General features: G+C 39.8%; 1 protein-coding gene and 1 long non-coding RNA gene across 2 annotated transcripts in view; both read left to right on the top strand.

The window, feature by feature from the left end:
* The window catches only part of LOC117980895 (uncharacterized), a 397,942-nt gene extending 377,029 nt beyond the window's left edge, over window positions 1–20,913 (top strand). Inside the window, exon 6 of the long non-coding RNA XR_008626162.2 lies at window positions 20,202–20,913. This is a non-coding gene — a long non-coding RNA (uncharacterized LOC117980895). The remainder of the gene's footprint in view (window positions 1–20,201) is intronic.
* A 1,926-nt stretch (window positions 20,914–22,839) lies between these two features.
* On the top strand, window positions 22,840–26,763 carry NPVF (neuropeptide VF precursor). Its single transcript, XM_003807920.5, has 3 exons — window positions 22,840–23,024; window positions 24,300–24,700; window positions 26,154–26,763. The coding sequence occupies exons 1-3, from the start codon at window positions 22,887–22,889 to the stop codon at window positions 26,203–26,205; spliced, it is 591 nt and encodes a 196-aa protein (XP_003807968.1). The 5' UTR covers window positions 22,840–22,886; the 3' UTR covers window positions 26,206–26,763.
* The last annotated feature ends 14 nt before the right edge of the window (window positions 26,764–26,777 follow it).

Below are 26,777 nucleotides of genomic sequence, written 5' to 3'. Positions count from 1 at the left end.
CTGTCTAAGGCGAGGGTGTGGCTTTCAATTCAGCCCATTGTGCTGCAGTTGGTCTAACAGAATTGTCACTGAGGCTGGATGGTTGCTTCCACCCAGTGGACATCATCAGATGTCATCTTAGCTAAACCATCATCAGTGAAAGAGCTCAGGGTTACAGACCAACCTTGATGAATCAAGGGCCCTATTGAGCCAGCAGCTTTCCTTCAGGCAGTGGAGGGAGAGATAAAAGTTTCTTCCAAAGACATGACTGCTACTGTTTCATGTAAAACTCAGTGGCCTCTCAGATGCCACTAGAGCAGCACTCTTAAATATACTATTTCTATTTGACAAGACAGGCTCACTGGGCGCTTCCCACCTTGTTTTGTTGAGTCCTGTTTGACCCATCCCAAATGGCAATATCCAGCCTGAGAGTCACAGGCTTCTGTTGGAAAGATTTTCAGTTTAAACAAGAGCTTAGTAGCAGGTTAATAGCTGCCAATAGGGAAGAGCGTGGTGGGAGGAGTACTTGGTGGCTGTGTGAGAGAAGTGGAGCTAATGTACTGAAGAATGGCCTCTCCTAGTATTCCAGCAGTCATTATCCCTCACTAAAGCTGACATTTCCCTTTCTCCCTCAGGTTTATATATTGTTTCTGTTGGACTTGCTGGACAGTACATGTGGTCATCCCCGAACAGGAAAATTCCCTCTGATATTTGTGGACATTCACAGTACAAGCATATAAAATATCATTACCAATCATGCATTCAGCCGTGCAAACCACAACAGGATATTGAATTAGCCCAGAATTTCCACCCGGTAGGCCACATTAGCTCCCCCTCCCTACTTCCAACTGTGTCCAAATCCCACAGGCTGCAAGGAGCTGACCTGAGTACATGTCAGGATCTACAGCAACAGCCTCTAGACCACGCTATTTCCCAGCTGAGAGGGCAGGGTTGAATGCCAGCAGGGAGGATAAGGCTATGGTGTTAGCCTTTTCATTTTACTTCTTTTGACCCTTCACCCCCAGGTTGGTGCCCAAGCACTGGCACTACTTCCTCCTCATATACCCCTGGCATCCAGCGAGCACCAGGGCTCAGGGTCCCCTTTCATTCTACCCTGTAAACACCCTGGCTACAGCTCCACCATGCTGTTCTGAAGGCCTTTGGAGACCCCTGTGCCTAGTGCCCATCTCTCACTGGTGAAGTTGAAATGTGGCAAGGACCAGGGACATGACTGCAGCACCTCAGTGCTACTAAGCAAGGTTCTGTGTTCATTTTTCCTTCTGAGCACTCTCCCACTCATGGCTTAACCAATGTTTTCAGCTCATATAAACCAATGGTTTTGGTTCATGGAAAGCTCTATGTAAATAGCAAAGTCCTCATTGCTAACATCAGTTGTTTGGCTTTGAGAACTCCTGGCTCAATGTCCATAGAGACATTGTGTTTCAGCCGGGGCCAAGGAGCTTGCTCGCCTATTGTCCTGATAACATTTCTGACTCTGCCCACCAAGAGGAGAGAATGAGCAACAATCAAGCACCATTCAGGTGGCTTGTTTAGTCCTGGTTTTTGCAGCTTAGCCTGTAAGCATTAATTCAACTCATGTTTATTAAGAGATAGGACAGTGGGAAACCCCTCCTCCACCGCCACCTTCCACACGCACAATCCTCCCCCTCCCAACTACTTGGGGCAGGAACCTTTGCTACCAGATCCCAGGGAGTTTTCTCATCTATCTGATCCTGGTTTATGGAATCCTTGTTCTTCCTTTTCAAGAAAGCCAAGTCCCTTGGGCTGGGTGTGGTGGCTCATGCCTGTAATCCCAGCACCTTGGGAGGCTGAGGCAGGAGGATCACGAGGTCAGAAGTTCAAGACCAGCCTGGCCAGCATGGTGAAACCCTGTCTCTACTAAAAATGCATGGTGGTGTGTGCCTGTAGTCCCAGCTACTCAGAAGGCTGAGGCAGGAGGATCGCTTAAACCTGGCAGGCACAGGTTGCAGTGAGTAGAGAGCATGCCACTGAACTTCAGCCTGGGCGACAGAGCGAGACTCTGTCTCAAAAGTAAATAAATAAATAAATTTTAATTAAAAAAAAAAAAAGAAAGCCAAGTCCCCATCTGCATTCCTTCCTTATCACCAAAACTGTCAAGGCTGCAATTTTATTTTACCCTACTTTTTTAAGCTACTTAGTTAACCTGTTACTGTGTCATGGATACTGGCAGAAAACACAAGACTCTGGGGTCAGAGACAACAGACTTTATTACTCACAGCATAGCAAGCATCATAAGCATCAGCATGTTTACACTGGCTCCCTTTGCTTTTATGTCCCATGACGGCTACATGGCAGGCCTGCATATGCAGCATGCTGTGTTATGGGAGAAAAACACTGAACTTCAAAAATCTGCCACTTTTATAGCAAACAGTAAGCAAGCCTGTTCTTTGTCTCAGAGGGAGATATCACCTCATCTTTCAAAGTTGTTCACTACAGATGAAACCCTGAGAAATTACCTAGGTAAAGAGAAGCCAAGGCACATTTTTGGCATACCCAGCAAGACGTGTAAAAGCACAAGAGACCTATGGAGGGGTTTCTCAACAACAACCAGCCCTCTTGTAACCTCCCAATGGGTTCGCCTTGCTTGTTTCCTAGACAAAGCCCATTTATCAAGACGGGGGAATTGCAATGGGGAAAGAGTAATTCATGCAGAGCCAGCTGTGTGGGAGATGGGAGTTTTATTAGTACTCATATCACGGTAGGGGCTTAGAAGTGGGACGTGCTGATTGGTCAGGGTGGAGATGGAATCATAGGGGGTCGAAGTGAGGTTTTCTGCTGTCTTCTATTCCTGGGTGGGATGGCAGAACTGGTTGAGCCAGATTACCACGGTCTGGGTGTTCCCAGTGTCAAGTGATCCGTCCAGTGCAGGGTCTGCAAAATATCTCAAGAACTGATCTTAGGTTTTACAATAATGATGTTATCCCCAGAAGTAATTTGGGGAGGTTCAGACTCTTGCAGCCAGAGGTTGCATACCCCCTAAACCATAATTTCTATTCTTATAGCTAATTTGGTAGTCCTGCAAAGGCAGACTGGTGCCCAGGCAAGAAGTGGGTCTTTTCAGGAAAGGGCTATTATCAATTTTGTTTTAAAGTCAAACCATAAACTGAATTCCTTCCCAAAGTTAGTTCAGCCTATACCCAGGAATGAGCAAGGATAGCTTAAATGTCAGAAGCAAGATGGAGTCGATTAGCTCTGATCTCTTTCACTGCCATAATTTCCTCAGTTATAATCTTTGCAATGGCAGTTTCAATCTGGGAAAAAAGAATAGTAATTTGTAAAGGCCTGCATTATCATCTTTGCCAACTTCCTGGTTTAAATACTCCCACTGTGGCTGACTTCACTATGTTATCACTCAACTCAGAGTCGGGAAGAGATGTGCACATGTGCTGGCTTGACCAACCTTTGGTAATTCTTGCTTAAATCAATTATTACTATGATTGTTGTCCTTGACTTTAAAATCCATATCTGAATCTTTCATCAAACATATACATGCATCATGTGACATACAATCATCTCACCTGTTTTCAAAATGTATCCCTGCATAACTTTCCAACTGTATATTATCATCTCTTTGTAGTTTGCTTACAAGACTGAATACAAGAGCATTTCCCCCCTGAGGATCTCAAAACAATTTCTGGAGAGGTTTGGAGGGGAAATCTTGGGTTATAGTCATGGCTAAAATAGAACCCAGAAAATCAAAATGCTAAGAACTGGGATGTGACAGATCCAGCCTCTGGCTAGTGGTGAATCTCCCTCAGTTCTTCTTTGCATCTTTAGTAAACCATTATACCTGTGTTTTTAAATTTCTGAATCTGTGATCATCTTCTATAACATTATCTGATGTTAATTTTCTTCATAGTATTTATCATTCTCTTACATTTACTGGGTTTTGTTTTTGTTTGTTTGTTTGTTTGTCTAACATATTCATTGATTGTCTCACTGCCTTTAGGGTACAAAAACAAGAATTTTGTCTATCTTGTTTACCACTTTTTCCCCAGCACCAAGAACAGTGCCTAGCATGTGGAAGATACTCGATAAATATAGGATAAATAAATAAATTCTGATTCCTGATTTGGTATCTATTCCACTTCATTATCTGGCTTTTTTGATAGCAGGCATGGCAGATGGCAATCAAGATGGCAAACAGAAGCTCTAAATTTTTCCTCCTGTAATTAAAATTTCATTGAATTTCAGGACATCTGATATCCTAATGCTGCCTCTCATACACTACATAAAATCAAAGAAGTCATTTAAGCATTCCATGCCTCAGCTTCTCCCATCTAAAGTGCTCAAGGATCTCTGAAAGAATTGTTTCCATTTTCATTGTTGTTTCTGGAACTGTGCCATGCTGGGTACATACCAACAAGTTTTTGTCTCATTCTGACAACATTCATCTTTCTGGAGGGTAGTGGGAAGTAGAGATGAACAGCTGTAGTCTTACATTTCTGTCACCCATTGGAGAAATTCAGAAATTCTTTGAAGGCAATTTCTCAGCTTCTCTGTATCCAGGGTCTAAACCATCACTCTGAAAAATTTCCCAAACTTACCACTCATCCATTTTCTCATCTATAAAATGGGGCTAATAACACCTACATCACAGGGTTGTGGCATTAATTAGATAACCTAAATCAATGGTTCTCAAAGTGGGGTCCCTGGACCAGCAACACTGGCCTCACCCGTCAGCTAGTTAGCAGTGCAAATTTTTGAATCCCACTCCAGACCTACTGAAGCAGAAATGCTAGGGTCACCACCTGCAGCTGTGTTTTAATAGGTATTCCAGGTAATTCTGATACATACTAAAGTTTGAGAATTGCTGACAGATGAAATCATCTGACACTTAACCCACAAATGTTTGCTTTTCATTTATTCATTCAGATTCATTAGCCACCCAAACCAATCCCAGATATACTACAGAATTATTCATCCTCACCCCACTTGGTAGATGTAAACCATGGGTGGGAGACTTGGGAGCAGACCCTGCTCTAGAACCCAACTGTAAATGTTTGCTTCAATTGCTGTTCCTCTTCTCCACAATTTTTGCAACTTGACTAAATGTTACCTCCATGATTATACTTTTCTTTCTCCTATATCTTGTTTCAATAGGCCATTTTACACACACATGAGTAGCTAATTGGTCACCTGCACAGTCATATTCTAAGAAGGCCAGTAATGCTTAGGGCTACTGGCTTCAGAATCAACCACTCTGGGGCTCACACCATCCAGGTAGCACTAGACAAGTTAGTCTTGGTGGAACCTGAGTTTTTCAAATGAAAAATTGAGTTAACAACAATAAAAGTCTCCATTTATTGAGTGACTACTATGGGCCAGGCACTATGCTAGGTATTTTACATTTGGTATACATTGTCTCTTTGAAGCAAAACAATGAATTATCTTTTCTTTTCTTCAAACATCTCTTAGTTAAATACTTCTAACATTTTCAAAATGGTGTTGCAATATTCAGGACCCATCATATCTTTGTTTTCATAACCAAATGATAGTAAAGACATTTTGCAGGAAAACAAGAACTTCATTAATTACTAGCTTTTCAGCAAACCTGTTAGAGTGCCCCAGTTCCATTAAGTGAGCTATATTAGTTGGAAAAATGGGATTAATTTTGCTGCAGGTTTAGAGAAAGTGGAAATAACTTCTAAATAGTGGTGTGTCTGTGCTTTGTGGTAGAAGTTTCCTAGTTCATACTTAATTGAAAAGGCAAGTCACTGTTGAATTGTGAAAATCCTGGAAGAGTTTTTAAAGTAATTTAATGTAGCATTTTATGGTAGCTTTTGTAAGTTTCAAATTTGCGATGGATATCAAGGGATGTATATGCCTTCTGATCCCTTAGATTTAATCAGACTTCTCGCTTGCTTGCATAATGGTTTATGGTACCTTTGATGATTTGCAGCCAACCTAGCACTTCTAATAATTTACTGTAAAAGCATTTAATTTTTAATGGACAAGAATGGGCTAGAGGTAACTTTTGCATTGGTAAATGCTCTCATGAAGAGTGGGAAAAAGAAACAGTATATTTAAATTCCAAACGTTATTGAAAAGCATTCGTCTTTTATTACCAAAATCAAATGCATAATTGAAGAACATACCTAACCCAAAATTATTGTTCATGCTTTATTTAACTATAAGATAGCATTGCTTTCATGATGCTATCATGAGAACATTTTTTCAAATTCTCATGTTTTTCTTATCTTCCATAGTTTTCAATATGCTGTCCCACTAGAAAAAGCATAATTGCCACACTTTGTTACAGCTTGCTAATCGAGAAGAGCCCAACAAAAGAATGGCTTGTAATGTCTGGTACATATTAATAAAAAAAAACTATCGTTTTATATTCATTGTCCTTCAAAGTTTTTCTAAGAGTTCCATATAATGTGCATACCCAGGAATGACTTCACAACTAGTCTTAAAAATATGAGAGTTTCCATGTGGAAAGAAAAATGGGAAGATGCCAGGATAAATATTTTTTAAAGACTTGATGGAAGACAAAACATATCTTGCCTGCAGAGGCACATAAAACAAAAAATGTTGCAATCACCAAATAATCCCTTTTTCAGATATGCCATATGTAAAAATAAGAATAGCTTCACAGAACTGCTTTCTGGGGAATCAACTAACAACCTACAGCCCTGGAAAGTTTTCTACTCATCTAACATTCCACGACTGACTATCCCCACACTTACCCTGAAAGGGGCTACAGGGAGAACTCTGATGGTCAAGGGTTAGAGTCTGTGAGCTCTGTTTCTGGAACACCTTTTAGAATTCAGGCATCAGAGCAGTTGCTTGAGAATGTGAAACTCATTCTCTTTGTTTTGGCTTTCAAATAGCCTTAAAGCTAAACCCTGCTACAGAGGATTGGCTCCCAGGAACACTTGGTCCTTAGCCAAGGAATTTGTGCTCAGTCAAAATTACCCCATCTAAAGATAAAAGTTCCAGGATACAATCCCCATTTCCATGCATGGTTTCCCGGGGTGAACCTGCAGGTGCAAGACTTAACTGGTTAAGAAGGACTCTATCTACTGCCTGTGATCTATTGGCTTCCTGGCAGGGGTTATATATAACAATTCCTTTCTCTATTAGCCAGATTCTCAGCTCCACCCCAGCTAATGAACAGAAACTTCTAGAGCTAGTCAATCGTCTCCTGGATTTGAGGAAGCAGGAATTGCCCCTGAGCAATTCAGGGGCAATTGCCTGTCAATTTAGCCATTTTGAACTGACAAGTTCAGGGGCACCTGAGTTGGGTGATCTTTACCAATCCTATCCACACATCTCTTTTCTCCAGCTCTCTCAAACTCTTTATCTCACATCACCAACACAGACTTTTGGAGGTAGAGAGCCCTTAAAGATTATCCCACAATTCACAGATTTTTTGCAGGAAGAAACTATAAGCTAAATAACTTGCTCAAGGTTACCCAGAAGCTAGAAACTAGAAGGCAGACTCCCTAACTTCCAAATCAAGTGCTTGTCCCATTACTTCATATGGTCTCTTTCTCTCCTCCCTCGCCTCTCTAACTACTATCATCCATTTTGCTTTGGTTTGAGGCCTTGCCATGGTGCCAGGGGTACTCAGGAGTGTCACTTCCCTGCAGTGGTAAACTTCATTGCTGTGGGGGAGGAAATAATGGGTGTTCCTGACCCCAAGCTAACAACCTTTCTGGCTTAACTTTTTTTCCCTCTTCCTCTTCTAATCAGATATGCTACCTATTTTTTACATTCTGACAACCTACAGAAAGAGTTGACTTATCCCTATCTAATTTGCCATCCTAGTCTGTATGACAGAAACATAATTAATTTTCTTGGACACATGGATTCTTCTTAATATCCTTACCAGGTTATAAGTTTATAAACCATCTTCAAAAAGAGAACACAGAACTGTAGAAAAGGATGTTATAAATGTAGCCTTCTAGCCAAGCTGCATCTTGGCCTGAGTCCTTACATTTCCCCAAATCTATGCCAACCAAATACCTGAAGCCATATACCACAGTGTTAACATTCGTCATGCATGGGCATAGAACTGAAGTGTAGCAGAGCCAGAGAGGGAGATTATTATCTTCATTCTTGCACATCTTTTAAAAGGTTTTTTAAAATGAATGAAGGAAGGGAGGGAGTGGGGAGAGTGGAAGGAAGGGAAAAAAGTGAGAAAAATGTGCCCAACCCACAATAAAATTTGAAGCCTGAAACCTAGAATATATCAGGAAAAAAAATTAACTATTATAAATTAAAAGGCTAAAAGCATAATATAGTCAAATCTGTAATTCCATAAATCTATAATGCCAGCTTTTTAATGAAAGGTAAAGAGGTCTATAAATTCAATATTTTCCCTTAGCAGGTAAAAAAAAAAGAGGAAATTCTGAGTTATAGACTGGTAGTGAGTATACACCAAAAAGGTCTCCACTATGAATAGGTACTATGTTCATACAAGGGGGAAAACAGACTGAGTAACAGTCAATCTTGCTTTTTTGGCAGACTAAATGATTAACCATTTCACATCAGAGTCTATCTCAATCCAATCAACTCTATGGAAATTAGTCACTATAATGGAGAAAGTACTTAACTCAAAAGGTTCATTCATTAATCACTCATCAACACACCAGAAAGATAATCTTTCTGCTTAAGCTCCCAGGTTCTACTTATTCATCCATTCCTTCGGCAGATCTTTGTTGAGCTCTTACAATGACCCAGCCACTCTGTAGGGCACTGACAATAAAAATACACTCCTTAAAATAAAGGCAATTATAGATCAGAAGGGGAAAATAAAAATAAATAAGTTAGTTCATGATCTGAACATTAACATAGATCTGACACACACACACAAAAAAAATGCTAAAGGAGTAGGAGGCAAAAGGGAAAAACTGCACATCCATTCTAGGGCAAGTGGAGAAATCTTCACAGAGGAAGTAACATCTGAACCACGATTCAAAGGATGAATAGGAGTTCATCACAAAGTTTCCAATGAAAATCAAACCCTGAAAACAAAAAAGAAGAGGCCACGTTTATGAATACCTCCAGTAGGCCAAGATTTCCCAATTGTTTACAGATCTTACCTATAAAAAGGGATTCCACGACCGGCGCAGTGGCTCACGCCTGTGATCTCAGCACTTTGGGAGGCCAAGGTAGGCAAATCACCTGAGGTCAGGAGTTCAAGACCAGCCTGGCCAACATGGCAAAACCCTGTCTCTACTAAAAATACAAAAATTAGCCAGGTGTGGTAGTGGGCACCTCTAATCCCAGCTACTCGGGAGGCTGAGGCTGGAGAATCACTTGAACCCGGGAGGCAGAGTTTGTAGTGAGCCAAGATTGCGCCACCGCACTCCAACCTGGCCAACAAAGTGAGATTTTGTCTCAAAAAAGAAAGGGATTCCACCATCAAAATAAAATTTAGAAAATGCTGGATTCTACAACATTAAACAGTTTTCTTCACAGCAGGACTTCTCAGAACCTTCACATCTCACAGAATACATGCCATAGGTTAACACTGGTTACTCCATGGGCATAAAACTGCAGTGGAGGATAGTCTGTGCACATTATGAATTTAGAAAAGAGGGACACAGTATGCAGTGATATCCAGGCTTAAGGAAAGCCCAGCTTTTTGATAGAACTGAGGATCTGCTTTTCTGTGTATATACTTTTAAGTCTGTATTTGTAGTGTGAACTTATTTTCATGCATGTTTTAGACTAAGATAAGAAAAGATGACTGTATGCTCCATTAATGAATGTTGGAGTCCCTCTTGAAAAAAAAAGTAGCAGCCAAGCCTTATTTATTATTACTAACTTCAACGTTGCGAATATTCTCATTCCAGAAAGCTTGTCCTTGCCTTACAAGATCCTAGGGAGGATGTGCTACCATTTTGTTTGGCTTTCATTGTTACAAGAAGACTAGAAAACCCAGAGTAAGATGCTGAACAATGCAATGCATATAATTGGTGATTGTGTACTAGATAGCTATACCAAATAGCAATGCAGGAATTACTTTTCTTCTTCGGATAATCCTTAACAAATAGATGAATAATCGATTTTTTCCTTCATATCCACTTCATGTGTGTGAAATAGTTTTTATTGAATTCTGCTTTTTTTAATTTGTGAAAAAAGTACAACTTAAGTATATTTTAAAGAGTGCTAAATATTAATAAAAAGTAAAGGGGAGAAATGCAGATGGCCCAGGTAATATTGTGAAAGACAAATGACTCAGTCAGTCACTATTCCTGTGAACAGAACTTCAGAAACTGCAGCTAAAGAAAGACTTCAGCCCTGTTATATGACGCTATTTAAAACCTGTACTACCTGTATAATAGGCTGGAAAGGAACTATTCAATTGATGAAAGGAGATTTAGACCTATGACTTACATTACCATGATGAATCCTCTATTAATATTAAAGTTCTATCCATCATATGGGAAATTTCCCGGTAGAGTTTTTAACATGTCCCTGGTGCCTGCCTTAATATATAAATCATTGCCGTCCTGAGAAGTCAGCACAGGATCTCTGCTTATAGCTTTTTCTATATTACACCTTTTCTCATTTTACTTCTGTACAAATTTAGTCCTTTTTAGTTTTAGAACACAGAAAGTCGCCCTCTTCCAATTATCCGTGTTCATCTCGTGCTCACAGATGCTCTCCTTCCGCATTTGATACTGTTTCCCCTTTCCCTTTTGTTTGCTGATAGTAAAATTAGCAGCAGTAAGAAGTCTGCCCTGTAGGCTTAGGAAACTTGGCTCAAGCTGTCAGTTCAAGCAATAAATGCTGGCCAGCTTATATTTTGTAGCCTGTAAAATTTTGGATACCATAGCTCAGATTCTTTGGTCAGCGGCCACAGTCTGCAAATGTCACATTTCATCAAAATCGTTTCAGCAACTGTTGTTCACAGGCATGTCCAAAGACAGGGGGTGATGCAATAGGATCCTGTGGGACTGGACTTGGAGTCTCTCAGCACTCATTTATCCAGTAGTAAGAACAACGCTGTCGCAGGTTCTCAAGTGTGACAATAATTTGGGAATCTCCAAATTCAAGATGCTCCAAATTCAACTACTTTTGAGATTTTGGGCGGAGGTTGGGGAGGAAGAATAACAGGCCAAGAATCATTCAATAGGCCTGGTTCTCTCTTCTGTGCCAGGAAGAAAACCTAGAATATAAAGGTTCATCTTCTACCAACCTTTGAAATTATGCTCTCCACCCTTTCAAGCCTGAGTCTCACCTCCTCTTCTCTCCACCCACACACATACACACACACACACACACACAGTCATTAACTCTGGAAGATTGGAAGAATAATAGCAGCAGCGCTAGTGCCACCAGTAATTAACATTCACTGGGAGCTTACTGAGTTGAGCATTTGCTCAACTTTTTCTTTAAATGGGTTCTTCAGAAACCTTGACAGGCTTGTGCCTGTAATCACGTGGATTGCTTGAGGTCAGGAGTTTGAGACCAGCCTGGCCAACCCCATCTTCACTAAAAATACAAAATGTAGCAGGCATGGTGGGCACCTGTAGTCCCAGCTACTCAGGAGGCTGAGGCAGGAGAATCCCTTGAACCCGGGAGGCAGAGGTTGCAGTGAGCCGAGATCGTGCCACTGCACTCCAGCCCAGGCAACAGAGTGAGACTCCGCCTCCCCACCCCCCGCCCCCCAGAAAAAGAAACCTTGACTGGGCCTGTGAACAAAGAACACGTGGACACTGAATAGTTGCCCTTCACCCCATGGCTTAATTTTGTTACAGAATGTGGCCAACCCACATCACCCTCTTCCACTTCAACTCTTGTCACAGTTTACCCATCAGAAGGCTCCCCAGAGAGGGGATGTGTTTCCTCTGCTCAAACTCACTCCTGAGGGAGAGGGGTCAACATACCTCAGAGCATCCCAAATGTTCTTTGCTAGTATGGAGCTAGAGGAGGGAGGCATGGAACAAAATGGCCCCAGTCTCTTAGATGGCGGGCACCCACTGCTAGCAATGTAAGGGAGAAATTACCTGCCAGATTTTTCATTCAAAAAACTTTATAAATTTTTAAATCTTACCCTTTCAGAATGAGCCATAAATGGGTCAAATGATACAGAATAGTCTAATAAATGTGGTATAAATTCTTTATAATTATGGAAATGGTAGCTTCCTTATTGGTCACATGAGTCATATAACATGTAATTCCCTGTCTCAAGTTATTAATAATGGATACACAGTTATCAAATTGTTCTAATGAACACTTTTAAAATACTTTCTGTCACTGAAAGCAAATATTTTATTGTAGACAGATATGCTTGTATGAGTGAACTTAAATGTCCCATTATCACTACTACTAATTTAGTGTAAATGCTGTTTTAAAAAAATTGACAGCAATGACACACTAATTACCAAAATAATAGATACTTGTATTTGGAATTATACACAAGGGTCTTATTTTTACTATCTCTAAAATAAACACTCCTTACTGATCCGTACAGGTCATTACATAAAGAAAAGAAATTTGGGATTGTGTCTCCAAGGAAGACTACCCAACTATCAGGCAGAGATTGGCAAATCTGCCAACTTCATAAAAAAATTAACTTTCTTGCTCAAAAAACCATTCTACTTCAGGTCATAGAACTTACCCCACCTTGGTAAACTCAGCAGGAAGAAATAAGGCAAGCCAGTATCATCACAGCAAAATAAAGGGTGTAAAATGTTTAGGAAAGAAGCCCAAATTGAAAAGAGTTAGGACCATTTAGGGGCCAAACCATCTGGTCCTGGAATTCTCTGAGCAGTGCTTCATAGCTGGTGTGAGCATAAGAGCATAACGCTGGAAACAGGAGCACCTCCAAATGCCAGGGAGAAACACCTGAGCCAAGGCTTTCACCTGCCAGGGGAGACCAGGAATCTTATAAGCTCTCAAAGTTGGCACTGCTTTTGATGGATATATGGAGAAATAGCTGGGAATTGTGCCCTCAGCTGCCCCTGGGGAAGGAAGATCTAGAATTTGTTTTGTTTTGGTATTTTTTTTTTTTACCATCAAAACCCCATATGAGCCACAAAAGTATCGCACAAGAACACCTGCTTGCAAAAACAAAGATCCAGATGGCACAGCTGAAAACACTGTTTCCTGGTATCACCAGGCTAGAATAGAGACCTCCACAGCATCTTCAGAGAGACACAGAGAAATACCTGCAGTGACAGAGAATGGTTAAGTCACCTTCTGATTGCAGGTCAGAACTTAGGTTTTCACCAGCTAAGGAAATAGTTTTTCTCAGCACAAGGAACTGGAGTCAGGGAGAGATGAGGCCAGATTCTCCCTGACCTGCTCTGTCTCTCTAGCTGTATTGGACACCTTTTTTATTGTCTTCCCAGTAGTGCCACCCACCCCCAGCACTTCTCAGAGGGTTATAATAGGATCTTCTATGGTAATACAATGTGGACCACCCCTGGCCACAGATGATTGGTTCAGATGGGGCACCTTATCTAGACTGGGCCAATCAGAGTCATCCCCTGGTACTTTGAAACTGAGAAAGCTAAGGCAGTTTTTCACAGGATAGCCAGAATTGAGGATATGTAAACTCAGGAGGTTTTGACAAATAGATAGAGAAGTCTAAAAATCTAGATAGTAGTAAGAGGGGATAATGAAACAGACTCAGAGAAGAAATGAGAATCCAAGAGAAAGTCTCGATGGTGATTTGAGTCTTTGGTTCCAGATGTTCTATAGGCCCTAATCTCATTCATAAGACATCCCAGTATCCTCATAACAGATTCCTCATTTTGCTTAAATGCATTAGATATTTCAATAATGTGCAACTGAGGAGTACTGAGTAATAATATATCAGGTAAATGAGAGCCTAGTTTTGCAGCTGTGCTGATAGGAAAGATTCAACTACACAACATTTACAAGAATAGGAAACTTGGCTGGGTGTAGTGGCTCACACCTGTAATCCCAGCACTTTGGGAGGCCAAGGCAGGAGGATTGCTTGAGCCCAGGAGTTTGAGACCAGCCCAGGCAACATAGCAAGACCCCATCTCTACACAAAATAGACAGATAGATAGATATATAGATACATAGATGATAGATAGATAGATAGATAGATAGATAGATAGATAGATAGATAGATAGATAGATTAGATAGATAGATAGATAGATAGGAATGGGCCTGGTGGCATGTGCCTGTGGTCCCAGCTACCTGGGAGGCTGAGGTGGGAGGATTGCTTGGGCTGGGAAGTTCAAGGCTACAGTGAGCCATAATTGTGCCACTGCACTCCAGCCTGGACAACAGAGTGAGACTCTGTCTCAAAAAAAAAAAAGAATAGAAAACTGCCCAAGAGGCAGGGAGGGCCAATGTGCACCCACAGTGGTTTCTCTCCTGTTCCACCTCTCGCTGTGCCCTGCTTAGTCTGTATGTTAGGGGCTCCCCTAGCATTCTGGGACTCCTTCTCCATGGATATTTTTATTCAAGTAAGATCAGATTAAAATATACATCAGAGGAAGTTTGGGAGTGGTAAATATAAATAAGCGATCAGCCTAAAGTGTATGAAAACATAGGACGAGCTATTCCACCTAAAGTTTGGGGCATGAGGCATGGACAGACGGGGTGTTGACTGAAGATCCACATCGCTCTCCTAATTGGATGCTTCTAGATTGTGGATCACCGCCTACCTCCATCAGCGAATCAGAAAGACATCTCTACTGAGGCAAAGCTCCCACTATTCTAAAACTGCTCTGGGTCATTCAAGTCTATGTTTATAACAGGCTATTGTCCCTAGAACTGCTGTGCCTACTTATGCATTTAAATATTCTCTAAAACCTTTACCGACGTATTTTATTTTTATTATAGGTTCTCAAAAGAGAAATATCTGATCTCTTAAACTCACCAGTTTAAAACCTAGGAAGTTTTAAAACCCAGTATATAATTAAATCCATTAGGTATGTTAAAAGAAAAACTTGAGACAAATTAAATGTAACAGTTTAACTGAACAAGAATGCGCCTCAAAACCAGAACAGGTTCAGAGAACATCAGCCTGCAATGTAGTCTGGTGGCATTTATGGACAAAAAATGTAAGTGAGGTACAGAGACAGCTCAATTAGTTACAGCTTGGCATTTGCTTTGTTTGAATATGGTCTGAGGAGTCGGCCACCTAAGACTGACTGAAGCTCAGTTGCAGTGATTGGATGAGACTCAGTTGTGTGTTACAAAAGTACTCTCCTAAGTTAGGCTTTCATTTAGTTTATGTACTAACTTAGGTTGCAGTTCTTTATGTAAGGAATCAAGTATGGAGGCATCCTCAGGCCAACTTAAGTTTCATTTAACAGGTATTTAATGCTGATTATATTAATATCTATTTAGCTCATTTTACCTCAATTAGTACAGAAAATTTCACTTTAGAGTTCGTCTTTTAGAATCAGGAGATGGCCAGAAAATCTCCCCCTTTAATTAAATTTATACCTAAAGTTGCTATAGGTTTAAAAGTGTATTTTTAAGTACTCCTCCAAAGACAGCAGTAACAATTTAGCGGAAGCTTTTCCTGTTTGCTTGCTTGGAATTGGTTGAGTTTTGTCATAGAATTGCTTGAGAACTGCTGTGCTGTAATTCCTGGCTATAGCATGAACACATCCCTTTGGGGGGATCCAATAAAACCAGTGTTGAAGGGAAGTGCCGACTCCTCAGTACTGAAGGGCGGTATCTCTGACTCAGGTGAAAGAGGCACCCACTGGGTATGAAGTACCCACAGGTGCTCACAGGTAGAGCAGAGGGGCATGGAGTGTTGCCAAAGCCAAAGGGCTAAAAACAGAAGAAAGTGCCAGTGTGTTCATGCAAGGTCGGCCAGAGCCAGGCCAGCTGCTATTCAGAATCCAGGCAATTGCGTGGATGCTACGTGGACCTTTGAGGAGATTCTTACCAACAGCACTCAGGAGCACAGCACCAACATGGCCCCCCGCAAAAAGAAAACAAACAAACAACAACAAGCCCTTCATGTGGGCATTTCAATCAGTTCCCTTTTCATCAGAGATGAAAGAGCAGCTGGGAGGACCCACATTAGTGATGATGTTCATTCTGCCTTTATTCCTATGCTGGAGATGGGAAAACGGCTGTCCCTGCAAACATCCTCCACGAACCACATCAGTTTAAGCAACAGATTTCCTCCCCGATAAAGATGTGGCTAGGCACCGGGTATGGTGGCTAACGCCTGTAATCCCAACACTTTGGGAGGCCGAGGTGGGCGGATCAGGAGGTCAGGAGATAGAGACTAGTCTGGCCAACATGCTGAAACCCCGTCTCTACTAAAAATACAAAAACTAGCTGGGTGTGGTGGTGCATGCCTATCATCCCAGCTACTCAGGACACTGCACTCCAGCATGGAGACAGAGCGAGACTGTCTCAAAAAAATAAATAAATAAATAAATAGATAGATAAATAAGATGTGGCCAGGCTTGTGGAAAAGGGCAGCCTAAGGATTAGGCTAGGTCCTTCCTAAGCCACTCAAAGTCTTAAATTTTCCTTTTTTATTAAAGCAAATTATTACTTGAAGAGTACATTCTACATTTTAGAGCAGAATCCTTCAAAAAAAAAAAGATAAATCAAAAACCCCCAAGATATTGAAAAAGCACACACTTTACAAGAAATTAAATTGTCCTGCTCAGGTTAGAATGACAAGATGGCTGCTTGCTTATTTTAAAAATATCAAAAGCAAGACTGGTCAAAAAGAAAAAAAAAAATACGAAGGAAAGTTTTGGTTTCCATTACCTATATTTGTGTAAAAGCTACGTGTTGTTTTAACTAAACATCTGGTCTTTGTCTCTCACGTACAGAATTCTGAGTTTTCTTGACACTTTGGCAAGAGGTACCACAACCCCCTGCCAGGCCAGTAAAAATCACACATTTTTCCTGAAAGAGAAAAAAAAGTCAATAAAAATGAAACATTAAAAAACGTAAAAGCTTGAATTGGAAAGCTGTGCTGTAGAGAGCCTCCTTCCTAATCAGCCTTACACAATTGCTTTAAAAAATCTAAAAAAATACTACCATTCTCTATTGTTTGAAAGATCTAATAGAGATACTGAATGTTTGCTCAATATATTGCTCTAAAATATGTCCTGTAGATATAGGGACCTTGACATTGATTCAATTTTCCAGAGTAAATCATGTGAATTAATTTTTATAAATATTTAATGTTTATTCTTGTACAAACTGATTCTTTAAGTTACTTCAACTCGAGATGAATTTCAACTGCTTTTACTAGATGGAGGAATAATCTTTGTCTTACATTCACATCAGCACCTTCTAAAACCCTGGCGTTATAATCTGTCATAGTAAAAAGCAGAGAAGTAAATACAATCCTGCTCTCCAAATATGACAAGCTGATTATAACAAGCCACTCATAAATCCTGAAAAAAAAGTACTACCATACGTTTTTTAATAAGAATTTTTTACAATTTGCATAGGATGTTTTTATTTGGAACAAAGGCAGTTATTTCTTTCTCCTTGCCACACATAATGCTGAAATGAATTATATGGTAATACTACCATCCGTCTCTAAAGAAGGCCTGAATTAGTTCCCAAACGGTTGCAAAATACTTTGCAAACATGAAATGCAAAATAAGACTCTAATGCCTATAAATACTTCCTTATAACAACTAGGTTATACTTAGATGGAAAAGAAGAAATAAACATTATAAAAAGGCAAGTGCCCTGGAAGTATGCTGCTGGGTTGAGGAGAAGGGCTCTGTAATGGGGCTCCTCCAGATATTAAATTAACCACCTTTTTGGTAGCCCTCACTATGACCTTAAGAAGCATGGAACTATGCATAGAGTGAGCTGCCCCTTCTACATAAAGATTTAAGTAGAAACTTGCAGCCCATGGCACAAAACCTCTTATTTTAAATATTTACTAGAAGTGCAAATAGTCTAGAATCTCACAAAGTCAAAAACCCAAACTCAAGTCAGCTCCTTTTCTGACTGGTGAAATTGAATTCCCATTCTACCTGCCTGCCCGAAGTTAGGATGTGGCTAGTGGGCATAGAGAGATAATAAGCAAGCAGAGAACCCTTTTCTGTTCTGAAGTCAGCCTAGTGGGAGACCCTGAAGCCTCACCAGGAAGCACTCCTTGGGGCTGTGCAGTCCCTGTTCTTACCCATCCTGGTGTTTGGGCACAACTGATGGCCATCAACACAGTAAGATCCATCAGAACATATTGAACTTATCGAGCTGCATATTAAACTAGAAACAGAATAAACCAAAACTCACATTCAACCTACTTATACTTAATTGTATGGAGCTCAGTCTGGGAAAGTCTTCAATGTGAAATCCCAAAAAGATAATGTTAAGATATTATGATTTCACGACAAGTCACAAACCTAGGCCAACACTGGGGAAAAATAACTAAACAACTTCAGTTTTAACTCCTATTTCCCATAATAATAAAAAAAAATACTAATTCACTTAGAAATAAAATTTCCTGGGCATCTGTGCAATAGACAATGAAAATACTCCTACGTTCTACACAAGGAAGCTCCTTCCCTCACAAAGTGTGCGGAGCCATGGATGGTTCAGGACAAGTCAGAGTGATAAAAGCAATGATTAGCAAAGAAAAAACAGCTATCTCTTAGAGACGGAAGTCAAGAGAGACTTTTCACAACATACCATACCTCAGCTGAGGCCCAAACAATGAATAGGTGTGAGAAGGAGAGAGGCCAGTGGATGAACATTAGATGCACCGGAAAATCATGGGCAGAGGCCTGGAGGCGAGAGAAAGCTCATCTATTTGGAGGAACAGAAAGAAGTTCATTGTCAAGCAAGGAGCTGGTAGGGAGTGGCAAGAGTGCATGCAGGTAAATAAACAGAGATAAATAGAGTACAGATCATGAAGGTTAGGCGACCTGAGTGATTCTGAGGGAAATGGGAAACGACTGAAAGACATTAAGAAGGAAAGTCATAAATGTACTTTGGGAGGCCAAGGAGGGCAGATCATCAGGTCAGGAGATCAAGACCATCCTGGCTAACACGGTGAAACCCCGTCTCTACTAAAAATACAACAAATTAGCCAGGCGTGGTGACACATGCCTGTAGTCCCAGCTACTTGGGAGGCTGAGATAGGAGAATCCCTTGAACACAGGAGGCAGAGGTTGCAGTGAGCCGAGATCACACCACTGTACTCCAACTTGGCGACAGAGCAAGACTCCGTCTCAATTTAAAAAAAAATTGTCTGATTACACCATGGAGAAAGAATTGGAAAAGATCAAGAAAAGGATCTAGGCAAGAGAAAAATGATAAATTGAGTTATGGCCATGGGAGTGGAAAGAAGTGAGCAGATTTAAGAGCCATTTAGAAGTTGGAAGAGAACAGACTTTATCAGGCAGACTAGTAGTCATTAAGTTTAGACTGTGTTCATACCCTGGTTCTGACACTTACTGGGAAAGTTGTTTAATTCCTCTGCACCTCAGTCTCCCTTTTTGAAGAGTAGGCACAATAATAGTAGCTGCTCATGGGATTATTATGAAAGATAAGTGAGTTAATTCACAGAATGCTTAGAAGAATTTCTGGAACGTGATAAATGCTTTTAAAAATTGGCTTTTATTATTATTGAGTGTAACAGCCCAAAACTAGAAACACAATTATCATCAACTGTAGAATAAGATGTGGGAGGAAATAGGGATCTCACAAGGGAATTTAGCCTGGATAAATGAATGGATGATAGTAACCTTGCCAGTTATAGACCTATCGCAATAGCTCTACATCTACCCTTCAATGCATGCTTCGAGATAAGGGAGATGGACCCAGTAAGAATTTCTCCTTTGCAGCAGGCATAATTTTAAGTTCTGTCAGTAGAAGGTACTGAAGGGTTACTAAATCAAAGAGGTACTTTTCCTGATCCAATCATGCATCTGCTTGCTTCTCTGTGTGCAGCTGCCAGTAGTACATGTGGGGTCATCCAATGGTGCTCACCCCCATCAGGTTTCAGTGGGAGATTCCTAGGAGTCTCACAGATATTCCGGAAGTTGCCTGACCTACCTACATTCCAAAAGGTTTCCTGCTTGAGACTACAGATAAGTTCTGGCCAGGAGCAACGCAGCAAACTTCCCTGCCATCACACTTTCTCCAATATGATCTAAATTCCAACCAGCTTGTTCTTTCCTTGGATATTGTCTCTCAACTGTAGTGTATTCTTCACCCCTTTATAGTTAATTTCCTGTTATAATTAATAATTATTTGTATTCATCACTTCCTGTTCAAGTTACTGTGTGTTTTCTGTCTCCTGATTGGACCCTGACTGATGCAGTACTATTCATCGAAATGAGAAACATAGGAGGAAAAATAGGTATGGAAAAGATAAATTCCATTTCAGACATACTGAACTTGAAATGTTTGTGGGATGTCCAAACAGCACTGTCTGGTAGGAAGCTGAGTGTTTGGGAGGCTCAAAAGCTCAGGAGAAGTGACCAGCCTGAAGAGATAGGCTTAGAATTGAGTAGTCCTAGAGCCACTAAAATCTTAGCAAATGAAGCATGTATTTAAATGCCACAAGTCCGAGAGAGAGATTTTTTTTAATTTTTCATATCCTCATATGTCTCACCAAGAGACCCTAAACCAATTAATCTGTATGTGTGTATGCAGTAGCACATTTCAACAAAAGATTTATGGTGATTTCATACTTTGTATGTTCTATATCTGTTAACACTTTCAAAGTTAAATGAAGATATAATTGAAAAGAGCCAAGACCTGTTTTTTTGTTGTTGTTTGTTTGTTGGTTGGTTGTTTTTATTGAGACAGAGTCTCGCTCTGTCATCCAGGCTGGAGTGCAATGGTGTGATCTCAGCTCACGGCAACCTCCGCCTCCTGGATTCAAGCGATTCTCCTGCCTCAGCCTCCTGAGTAGCCGGGATTACAGGCATGTGCCACCATTCCTGGCTAATTTTTGTATTTTTAGTAGAGATGGAGTTTCAGCATGTTGGCCAGGCTAGTCTTGAACTCCTGACCTCAGGTGATCTGCCCGCCTCGGCCTCCCAAAGTGCTGGGATTACAGACATGAGCCACGTGCCTGGCCCAAGCCCTATATTAATAAGATAATTCTAATTACCTTCCAAACGTGGAGGCCTAACCTGGTGGAGGCAGGGAGCAATTAAGTCATATGTGGATGCTGATTGTCATCAGGAAAACTCTAATGGATCTGCCAACACCCATTAGTAGCAGCACTGAAAAATGGTGAGCTGCTTAATTTGCATTTTATTTGAAAATGACAACTAGATAAAAATACATTTTGAAAAAAGCCTGATGCCTTCTGCTTTTTCTGGGGTGTGAATTCAGTCAACAAAACTTGCCCCTTGATTCATTCATTTCTCAGAAGTTTGGGTCTACTGACTACACACACATACACACACACACACACACACACACACACACACAAAGAAATTCCATCAGCAGTTTGCAAAAGAACAATTTGGAAGAGAAATGTATTAAATCCTCAGGGAAATTAAACCCAAATAATCCAATAATGGCATTACAAAATTAACAATAGACTATGAATTGAATTAATTGCCTCCTACTGTGGGGTTCTTGGCTACTACAAACCAAAACAAATGAAGCCAATGATGTCAAATGCCTTAAGAGAGACCATAGGCAAGTTTGTATCACAAGAGTTCACCCACTGTGGTTTTTCAAATTTCTGCCTTGTTCTGGAGATCAATATGAAGAAAGATCTTCACTTCTGCCATCTCACGTCTCAAATTACATACGGTAGGTTGGTGAGAGAGGTGAGAGGTGGCATAGTTCTAGACACAACAGAGCAATTTTACAACTCTTTGTGAATTACCTCTAACTGTCTGTGTCTAGAAGTAGCTGGACTGTTGGAAATCCATGCAAGTCTTTTTCTCCTGAAAGGGCTGAAGGGACTGGTGGGAACAAGTAAAGGTGTCTCTAGAACCCAGGCAGTCTAGTGATAAGGCAGATATTTAAGAACAGTCAGCTGCTCCAAAAGAGATTTGCTTTGGCATTTCAGTAAATGCGCATTTATTTCTGTAAATTCTCTTTTAATGTCATGATGACAGCACACCTTTGGCAATACGCGATTACCTAAATAATATGTGTCCTGGGACCAACAGAGTTAGCATGTGTATGACTTACCAAGCCCCTGCTAGTCTCCCTAAGGACTTTGAGAGGGAAGGTAGGATGCAGCATCTTGATAGAAAATTTTGGTGATTGACACAGCTTTACCAAATAAGACCCATAGAGCAAATACAGAGGGCCTGACTGCCTCCAGCTTCTCTGAGACGCCAGTTTGTCAAAATGCCTATCAAGTATTTGCTCATATACACATCCTTCATGTTACGGCTAACATTGACCCCTGAAGCTTTTTAATAACCAAACAGCATTTTACAAAAAAACTAATTCATGGCATTTTGTTGGGATATTATAATTTTTTTCACATTCTTAATTTTGCTTGACATTTTGAAAATACTACGCCTAACTCTTTTGTGCAGATTAAAAAAAAAAAAAAACATAGCTAGCATGGATTGAATACTTCCTTTTCCTTCCCTCAAGAATTGACACAAACACCAAAAACAAAATACTTTTTGTTTAAGCTTAGAGAAATGAAGCATTCTGTTTGTTTGGAATCTTAATTACTATCCCCCCAAACTTACCTAATTAGAAGCTCTTTTATAATGAGGAAAATTATTTTCAAAGTTAATGAATTTGCAAGCACAAACATTGCTGTCTTCCCAGAATGAATTATTCACATTCCTTCCATGCATATTTTTGTTGTACACTCTAATTAATATTAGTACTTAAAATGTGTGAGATTGATTTCACTATTTAAAAAAAACTTTCCTTTGTTTTTAGATGATATAAAAACACCACAATTTTTTTCTCCTCTCATAAACATTGGGCTGCACATAGAGACTTAATTTTAGATTTAGACAAAATGGAAATTATTTCATCAAAACTATTCGTTTTATTGACTTTAGCCACTTCAAGCTTGTTAACATCAAACATTTTTTGTGCAGATGAATTAATGATGTCCAATCTTCACAGCAAAGAAAATTATGACAAATATTCTGAGGTAAGTTTTTTAAATCTCTCTAATGTGAGTAGCATTAATTACATAATATTAATCCTAAGTCTAATGATTTTGTAAAGACTAAGAAGTAAGTTGGTGTGTACTCTGTTTTTTTGTGAAATTTCAGCCTTCCTCTGACAATGTATAAATGTAACTTGTTTATTTAGCACGACAGCAATCAGGCTGGCCTCTGTCATGACAATTGTACTGGTGAGTATGGTACTTAGCAAGCATACAGCGCATTAATAATTTTCAATCAACTCACAAGTGCATATTTGTAATAAATGGTTGGCAGAAATAAGATTTGGATACATTTCAGCTGGACATTCAAATTGTTTTAAACTACAAACAAACAAACAAAAAACACGTTTCTTTTGGGCTTAGCAATTACAAACTGGCCAATGTGTACTAAATCTATATCTTAGTAAAGTGTTTACCTGTAGATGGTAAAATTGCAAATTGTTTTTATTTTCTTTTATGCGTTTTCCAAATCTGCTAAAATTAGTGTGTATACTCATTTTACTCAAGGGATAATCAGAAAACAATCATTTAAAAATTTCCATATGGACAAGCTCCTATGGTAAAGACTAAATCTAATTAAATATTCTCTGTCTTTGAGATGGTTCCTACAAAGCTGGCATATTTGTGATGCAGTAACCCATAAACCAATGAGTTCTTTGCTAAAAATGTATTTTATATTCTAATAAAAATGCAATTGGTTTCTTGAGAAAGCTTTAGAGTGGAACCCTGAGTAAGATGGAATAAAAAAGAAGTTCACTGGGCCTTCTACAACTATACCCCAAAACCTGGCCAGCATCTCTGTTTCGATGTACCGTGTTTCCATGTGCCACTTTGGCCTTTAAAGAGAAACATGAAAAATGAGTGAGAGTTTTCTCTAAAATCAAATTATAAAAATATATAAAATATTCCATAAACAACATGAATCAAAAAAACCAAAAGAGAATAACTGCAGTAAAATAAACTTTTGCCATATTTCAGTACTTCATTATGTTCCTGCTGCTTGAACTCATTGCTGTATTCACTATATATATTTCATAAATATTTTATGGTTGTCTTACAATAGTCTAGGGACAGAGAAACTAGATTGCTTTAAAAAGCTTAATACAAATCATTAAAAAATTCTGCACATATGAACACAAACTTTGTTTATAGCTTTAACAATTCTGCAGATTAAAGTCTAGATTTAAGTTAATTGGGGGTTTAAATCTGTTGCTTATAACAACAGTATGTTATTGTAATGGTCATTTCTAATTATAGCCTAGAGGATACCCAAAAGGGGAAAGAAGCCTCAATTTTGAGGAATTAAAAGATTGGGGACCAAAAAATGTTATTAAGATGAGTACACCTGCAGTCAATAAAATGCCACACTCCTTCGCCAACTTGCCATTGAGATTTGGGAGGAACGTACAAGAAGAAAGAAGTGCTGGAGCAACAGCCAACCTGCCTCTGAGATCTGGAAGAAATATGGAGGTGAGCCTCGTGAGACGTGTTCCTAACCTGCCCCAAAGGTTTGGGAGAACAACAACAGCCAAAAGTGTCTGCAGGATGCTGAGTGATTTGTGTCAAGGATCCATGCATTCACCATGTGCCAATGACTTATTTTACTCCATGTCCTGCCAGCACCAAGAAATCCAGAATCCCGATCAAAAACAGTCAAGGTAAATACCTGGAAACCAGTCAAAGTGCATGGGCAGTTATATAGAGGTGGTCTAGAAACTTTAAAAATGACTACATCTTTTCAACATAAGTTTCTAAGACAGTAAGTTTCCTAGCAGGAGAGAGAGGCAAAGACACAAGGAACTAAATACCTGTAAATTGGGAACTATAGAAAGCCAGGTATAATAATCATGGCTCAAGGTATAAAATCATAGGATGGCTTCCCCTAAGCCACATATAAGCATCAATCTCCTTATCCTATAGCTGCTCACTAAGTCCATGCAATGACAGTATATTGTCTAAACGCTGGACCTCTCCCACATAAAAAGTCTCATGGGAGAGAGTTGTTCAGGTGCAAAGGACCCCATCTCAATAATCTAGGTCTCAAATGCAGCAGGTTTTCTTTCCTAACTTTTAATCAAAGTGTTTTCTTTTATCTGGATCTCATCTTATAAACTCAGTTATAATCATTATTTATATTAAGAAATATGTATTATCTCCTATGTACACATCAGAATGTAAGATTTAAAAATTAATAAGCTACCTACCTGTTCTTTTATAGTAGAGAGCGTTTGCTTAAAAAAAGTTTTTTTTATATGAAGTAGAACGTGATGCTTTAGTTAAGACCTGAAGAAAATACAGTGGCAGATTGTGTCACCTTATCTGAGAGACCTTCTCAGGACACTCCAGGTTTGTTCTTTTCCATGGTACTTATCCCCATCTGACATATGTTTAGGGTCCATTGCCTTTATTAGAATTTCAGTCCTACAAATCCCATAATTTTTGTCCACTGCCATATCCCCAGGCCCTAAGAACTGTGTCTACCACATAGTAAGCCCTCGATATCTGACAGGATAAATGAAATAAGAGAGGCACTAATAAGGTCCTGCAGAGGGTCAGAAAGAAAGAGAGTGTTTCTGTATGCGGAAACCTGCCTTTCAAAAGCAGCTTTCTCTTGAACATTCGGAGACTGGTGAGAAGAGGGAGGTCATTTTTAGGCACTAAAGCAAGGTGAGCCAAGAACAGCCGAGGCGCCCTTTGGCAAGAGCAAAAAGTATGCGAAGAAGAGAGGAAAGAAGTCTAGACTGTTAGAGTAAGAGCAGAGAGCGCAGATATTGAGGACCCGGACAAGGACTTGGGGCGTCATTCATCAGGAGAGGGAGAACCGCTGACATTTCTGCTGAGGTTGTGGGATGTTATACAGAGGAAGAATTGACAGCTAATCAGATGTTGGGAGTGGGGCGGTGTGGAGGGAGAGAGATGAATCAATGATAAGTGTTTGGGACTGATTGCCCATCACAGATTCAGCATCCCCCCAATATCTCACTCATTTCAAGTGCAACACAATTCAACTCAAGTATAATTAGGCAGTTAGGACTATGGCTTGTATTTGTATACACTCTTGCATGCTGTTGTTCTGATGGGTGAGAACATTTTATACTGCTTACATTTTAGGAGACTGCTATTCAAGAAAATAGATGATGCAGAATTGAAACAAGAAAAATAAGAAACCTGGAGCCTGTCCCTAAAGCTGTGGCCTGTAATCTACAAATGGCTCTATAGCGAAGATCACACGGAAGAGTAGCTACATACACTTCATCAGCTACGGATCATCAACGGCAATTTTTCCTTGTCAGTACAGCTATAATAGTATCTTGAAAGTTGTAAAAAAAATTAAAGCATATTTGTTATGTAAAGTTAAAATGATTTTTGTCTGAATAAAAAAAAGCATTGCAAATGCTTTAGAAATCTCTGATAATGGAGAGAGAGAGAGAGACAGAGGACCCTCCTCACTACCCTATATAAAAATCATTGACACAGTTACGCTTAATAAAAAAAATTAAACAGAAGAGCACCCTGAAAAACATTATGATGGAAATTAAATAATTTGCCAGAATAACATGGTTGACAAATAAGTGAACAAGGATTAAAAATCACTTACAAACATGTTTCTGTACACCCTTTCTATCGTGTCAAATGTTAATGAATCTGTGATCAATTGAAATGTAAATGTCTGTGTAAAACTACAAAATAAAAACTCTCAGACTTTACGGAGAAAAGAAAAAGGCAACTATGAGT

The sequence above is a fragment of the Pan paniscus genome, chromosome 6, assembly GCF_029289425.2.
Source record: "Pan paniscus chromosome 6, NHGRI_mPanPan1-v2.0_pri, whole genome shotgun sequence".
Lineage (NCBI taxonomy): Eukaryota > Metazoa > Chordata > Mammalia > Primates > Hominidae > Pan > Pan paniscus.
Note: the sequence above shows the minus strand (reverse complement) of the source record. Positions and strands in the feature narration are given on the sequence as shown.

Coding starts and splice junctions, on each gene's coding strand:
- NPVF (XM_003807920.5), top strand. CDS start 22,887: ATGGAAATTATTTCATCAAAACTATTCGTTTTATTGACTTTAGCCACT. Junction 23,025..24,299: donor ATTATGACAAATATTCTGAG/GTAAGTTTTTTA, acceptor TTCTAATTATAG/CCTAGAGGATACCCAAAAGG. Junction 24,701..26,153: donor CCCGATCAAAAACAGTCAAG/GTAAATACCTGG, acceptor CTTACATTTTAG/GAGACTGCTATTCAAGAAAA.